Consider the following 6,000-nt stretch of genomic DNA (forward strand, 5'->3'; position numbering starts at 1 on the left):
ATCACAGGAAGTACAGCCAGCCTGGGAACTCTTGCCCCTGATCTCGGTCATTTTGGTATTTCCACAGACTTGCTTGTATAAGAGTTTCTCTTCCGGTCCCCCTCTAGCTCTACCCACACAGGCATGGTATACATGAGCTTACACAAGCTCTGGGTACCCACAGCACTGTCTCATGTCCTGATGCTTTTACCATATGGCTACAGAGCCCAATCCACCTAAGTCAGTTCTGAGTCTTGGGAGGAGCAGTCTCCATGTTCTGTCTTAGATCAGTTACTCATTCCCACTCCAATAAAGAGCAGCAGGGAGATAGGATCAAACCCCAAGGCCTTCAAAGATCAGGGCATAAGCCACACAGCACAGAAATATGCTTTCTGGAATGCTGACACCTCCAGAGAAGACCTTAGGGTCAGCAGAGTAAGTCTGAGGTGGCTCCAGAACACCCCAGTGAAAGTGGGAAGGAGGGATAGACTATGAATGTCTTAAACCCTCCTGGAGACCTTCGGCAGAGCCATGGCCATTGTCATGGGGATGGCAGGAGTCCCCAAGAGAGCCTGTACAGGGACAGGAGCAAAGAGACTGGTAGAAGAAACACAAGAGGCAGATGAGAAGCCAAGGCCCTGGACAAAGAAAGAAGGCCAAACAAGGTACTCAGAAGTCAACGGCTGCCGAGGGGCAGGAGGCAAAAATGACTGAAAGGTGCCTTGAGGACTTAGAAGAGAGAGCAAAGCATCTTTGAGACCAAGAAGATTCTAGGAGCAAATGCTCAGGAGAGAAGTGGATTTAGGTAAACCCTCAGTGAGTCCCAAAGTTAGTAAAGTGGCAAATGGGGCTTTCAAGCAGTATATTGGGGTTTTAACTTTTAAATATTGTGGGGTTGGGGATTGAGCTCAGTGGTAAAGCAAAGGCCCTGTGTGTGAGCTTGCTCTCTCTCTCTCTCTCTCTCTCTCTCTCTCTCTCTCTCTCTCTCTCTCTCTCTCTCTCTCTGAGTGCATGCTCAGGCCATGGGCTGTATTTCCTATGAAATGCCAGCAGAAAAGGCTGAAGGGGGAGGTCAATAAATGGATGTCAACGTAAGAGAGGAAACAAAGTCTAGAACGGCTTTGGTTTGGGGCTGATGAACAGGGTGTCAGGAATGGGAGGCCAGAGTGGCTATATGACTCTAGTTTCTAGAAGGGTCCATCCCAGCAGTCTTAATAATAAGTGCTGTGTGTCCATTCCTGGATGTCTCTCTTCCACGATCAGCCTCTGGTCTGCTCAGGAAGAAGTAAGGACAGCCAGCAGTAGCTGGAGGAAGCTTGGGAGCCAGGACAAAGTCAACTTAGAGGTCATGCTGAGAACTAAGCTAGGAACATATCCAGAGTGCTCAAGCATAACTAGCTGGCTCGGACTAGATCTCCAATGGGCTTTGCTTGGTCCAAGGAGAATTTTGCATCCTTTTTTAAATCTAAGAAAGAAATTCCCACCCCAAGGGCTGTTCACAGAGCTGGAATGAACTGGCTGGAGCTCCAAGCCTATCTTTACTGGGAATGGGCAGTTCCACTGTCGTTACAGGTGGCCAAGAAGCCTATGTATGCCATGTCCTGCAGCCAGAGGTGGCTCTTCCTCAAAACAGGAGGTGCTGGCAGGATTGCTGATTACACTGTCTTCCTCTTTCAGCTGCATCTGGTCGCTCTGAACACGCCGGTGGCCGGGGACATCCGAGCCGACTTCCAGTGTTTCCAGCAGGCCAGGGCTGCAGGACTGCTGTCCACCTTCCGAGCTTTCCTGTCATCCCATTTACAGGATCTCTCCACAGTTGTGAGGAAAGCAGAGAGATTCAGCCTTCCCATTGTGAACCTCAAGGTAAAGAGAAACCTTTATCACTGCCTTCAGGCAGACTGGTCCCCAAGTGTCCCAAGCATTTGCTACTCCATGGCATCAACCGCAGCTCAAGGCCACACCTCCCCTCTTTACAAATCACTTTCCTCTCTGAACTGGGGACTTCAGGAAAACAGGCATCTGAACCCTCAAGGATGAGCAAAAGCCTAGTTGTAGGGCAATGGCATAAAAATCCTAATGTGGTATTTTTCTTCACAGGGCCAAGTTCTTTTTAACAATTGGGACTCAATATTTTCTGGCGACGGGGGTCAGTTCAATACACACATTCCGATATACTCCTTTGATGGTCGAGACGTGATGACGGACCCTTCCTGGTAAGTGCAGGCTGAGACCCTGTTATGTAGCACCATAGGTATTTTTAGGATATTTTCTAACAATGAGATGCCTTTACCAGCTACCCCCCTCCCCGAGTACTGCTAATCCAAAGCCACAGGAAGGCAGCCAAGTCATGGGAAAGCCATGGCCTTGGAGCCAGAAGACCCAGGTCTAGTCACTCGCTGTAAGACTTGGGCAAAGCACTTTACTCTGTGCACCTCAACTGCCTTGCCTGTCAAATGAGTAGACAGTCATGTGTGTACTCTAGGGCAGTTGTGCAGATGACTGTGAGTGAAAACAGCATGCAGTAGACATACTGTGACTGGTGGTCCCGCAGCTCTGTCCTATAAATGGCACTCTCGGTCTTTGAAAACAGCATGTGTTGTTCAGGATGCTCGGTGTCTATGCTGTAACACATCTAATGCCAGGTCTGGAAGGCACCAGGTAGTGCACTGACATGGCCCCTTCTCTTTAAGGGTTTTCAGTGTCAAGGGGCAACAGATAACAGATCAAATATGCATGTAGACATTTTTGTAGCTTTAAAATAGAAAGATGACAACAGGAACCTAGGGAAGCCATTGGTTTTTGAGGGTGGGAATCAAAAGTCGAGTCCTGCAAGAGGGGGCCCCTCAGGTGAAGGAGTCCCAGGTCTGACTGTTAAAGAGGCTACTGAAGAAGTAACCACAGTAGCAATTTTGCCAAGTCATGAAAACTAAAGGTGCTATTGGGAGATGGCTGCAAGCTGAGTATGCTAGAAATAGAGTATGCCTAGAAAGCTGGTAACAGCCACAAGGCTAAAAAAAAAAAAAAAAAAAAGGATCTAGCATTGGATCATGAACTATGGATGAGGAAGAACGTGTCTTAGTGCACTACACTTATGCCAATTCCCTTACCAAGATATGCCACGAAGAATTGCTGTTTAAGAACTGGGGTGATTGTCCGGCAGTGGTGGCACATGCCTTTAATCCCAGCACTTGGGAGGCAGAGGCAGGAGAATCTCTGTAAGTTCGAGGCCAGCCTGGTCTACAGAGCGAGATCCAGGACAGGCTCCAAAACTACACAGAGAAACCCTGCCTGTCTCAAAAATAGTAATAATAATTAAGAACTGGGGTGAAGGCTCAGGCAGTGAAATGCTTGCTGCACAGGCATGATAACCTGAATTCAGGTCCCCATCATACGTTTAATAGCAAGGTGGGGGCGCGCATCTGTAACTCCAGCACTGAGTGGCAGAAATCTGTGGCTCCTTGGGGTTTGGTGGCCATCAAATCTAGCTAAATTAGCAAGCTCCTGGTTCAGTGAGAGACCCTGCCTCAAAAATAAGGTGGTGAATGATTGAAGAAGATATCCAGTATTGACCTCTGGCCACATACATGTGCCCCCCCCCCCACATGCACAAACCACACAATACAATAACTATAAAATAAAATAAGAAATAAAGAACTTCATGTTATTAAAAATGCTACTTAAAATGTAACACTAGCCAGGTGGTGGTGGTGCATGCCTTTAATCCCAGCGCTTGGGAGGCAGAGGCAGACAGATCTCTGTGAGTTCAAGGCCAGCCTGGTCTACAGAGTGAGTTCCAGGACTGCTATATAGAGAAACCTTGTCTCAGAAAACCACATACACACACAAAAAGTAACACTATAAAATTCCTTTCTAGGCCCCAGAAAGTCATTTGGCATGGATCCAACCCCCGTGGTGTCCGTCTTGTGGATAAGTACTGTGAAGCCTGGCGAACCACGGACATGGCAGTAACGGGATTTGCCTCGCCACTGAGCACAGGGAAGATTCTGGACCAGAAAGCTTATAGCTGTGCTAATAGGCTAATCGTCCTGTGTATTGAAAACAGTTTCATGACAGACGCTAGGAAGTAATAGCCTTCCCATGATTCTCAAAGAGTTTTCTAATTTTTCTTATGTGAAGAGTTGACACTGAAGTCTAAAATGTTGTAAATATTGTAAGTTTTTTTTTTTTTATATTACACATTTGTCAAAAGAGAAACCAAAGAAAACATACCTCAGTATGCTCAAAAGGAAAGACACAAGGGACTCAGATCCAAGTCAAATCCAATCCACATATTGGTGCTAGATTCTGCAGGAAGCCCCGGCAGTGTGAACACATCCCGACAGAGTAGGGCAATCTGAAAACAGAGGCCAGAGTGACTGATTGCCCAGTGCATTCTTCAGAAAGAATTCCTTCCTTCCAACCATGACTATTGAGTGTAAGATGTCCTTCATGTTTGCTTACAAGGTCAGCTTTTAGACACATAGCCCCTCCCTAAGTGCTTGGTGATTCCATATACATCCATCCGTCCAGAGAAAGGGACCTGCTCGAAAGATCCCATTCATATTTTCTTCTATCAGGCTTTAATACGGTTCCCTTTAAAATACTATTGCCATCATGCTGTAGAGTTTTGCATGTTTACCCAATCATAGTTGAGCGTGGCATCTGTTTATGTAGTTCTGGCTTGCTGGGAAAGTTGAGACTCCAGGAAAGAAACAGCACATAATCATTACCTTTCTTTCCCTTGCTAGTCCTCCTTCCCATCTCCCACCCCAATTTTACGATTTCCATTTAGCAAGTCTTGAATTACGACTGCAGCTGAAACAGATCCGTTGAGATGAGTTTCCTGAAAAGTCTGTATCATTGTGCTGTAGGCTTTGCTATCTTTTTCCATGTAAGAACATAAAGACATCTTTTCCAGGTGCTTGCTTCTGTTTGACTTTTGATCCCTGGATCTTTCATTCTTTGCCACTGAGGCAGAAGTGGCCTGGGTGGATGTGCTAATCTTGTCACCGGCACTGGGGACGAGTCATTCCAGAATTGAAGAGGGTTGGGGGTAAGGTGGGGCAGATGAGCCCGAGTGGGAGACAAGCTCTGTTGCGATTGCACCAATGTCCCAGCGCATGACTGTGGGCTCTTCTGTCTCCAGGAGACTGGGGTCGATGCACAGTGTCACCTTTGCTGAGTAAATGTCACTCATCAGAAGCCCCCCTAAGCTCTGCAAAAGGGATAGTTTTTAAACCTCCACTTTACAAAGGAAGAAAAAAGAAAGAGGCAGCTCAGGTCCTTCCTGGGTCCAGGCACATGGCTGGCATGTGTGGGGCTGGTTTCAGACTCAGGCTCTCTCCCCCTTCAGGGCCCAAGGTCTTTTCAAGGCACCCCTGGATATGGCTGCCTGTTGGTCCCCTCTCCACCTCAAGTACCTGACTCTGGAAACATAATTAGTAGGCAAGAAGCATGCTAAAATATTTCCTCCTATTCAGTGGGGCTGGCCCAGAAAGCCACCATAGTGAATGTATCCTCCTAACTCCTTGAAGAAGGAAGGAAATTAAGAACAAAAAATAAATAAATAAATGAAACAAAACTAACAGTCCAGGAACCTCCACTTCAGATTTCACAGCAGGAAGAGCAACTGGAATCTTTCTAATGAGTCATGAACTGAAAATGGTTACAGGGGAAAGCCCCAGGGCGGGGATGGTTGAGGATGGACCCACCGCTGAGTTACAGGTGAGGAGTGCTTGGCATGAATGGCAGTGGTAGGAGAGAGAGGACAGGGGAATCCTGGGTCAGGAAGTACAGATGCCACCCACTTCAGTCAGAGCCACAAGACCCAAGACCACAGAAACGACAAGGTGGAATGGGACTGAAGAGAGAAGCCAGGAAGAAAGAGACCCACCTCTCCTCACCCTAGGAGAGGGCATTGAGGCATGCCCCCCTGCACACACTGGAGGACCCACCCTCGCAGATGGAGTCCCAGGGTCAACTGCAGCCCCATGCACTCTGACAAACCATCACGGTCCTGTG

The 6,000-nt window shown here is 47.5% G+C and overlaps 1 protein-coding gene across 2 annotated transcripts in view; it reads left to right on the top strand.

Annotated features, from left to right (window-relative positions):
- Positions 1 to 4,900, top strand: part of Col15a1 (collagen type XV alpha 1 chain) — a 106,164-nt gene extending 101,264 nt beyond the window's left edge. For both annotated transcript variants that reach the window (XM_076564175.1, XM_006973679.4), the window contains exons 38-40: positions 1,657 to 1,842; positions 2,077 to 2,192; positions 3,854 to 4,900. In XM_076564175.1, the coding sequence (XP_076420290.1) occupies positions 1,657 to 1,842; positions 2,077 to 2,192; positions 3,854 to 4,067 (516 nt within the window). In that variant the 3' untranslated portion in view covers positions 4,068 to 4,900. The remainder of the gene's footprint in view (positions 1 to 1,656; positions 1,843 to 2,076; positions 2,193 to 3,853) is intronic.
- The last annotated feature ends 1,100 nt before the right edge of the window (positions 4,901 to 6,000 follow it).

This window comes from Peromyscus maniculatus, chromosome 2, assembly GCF_049852395.1.
Source record: "Peromyscus maniculatus bairdii isolate BWxNUB_F1_BW_parent chromosome 2, HU_Pman_BW_mat_3.1, whole genome shotgun sequence".
NCBI lineage: Eukaryota > Metazoa > Chordata > Mammalia > Rodentia > Cricetidae > Peromyscus > Peromyscus maniculatus.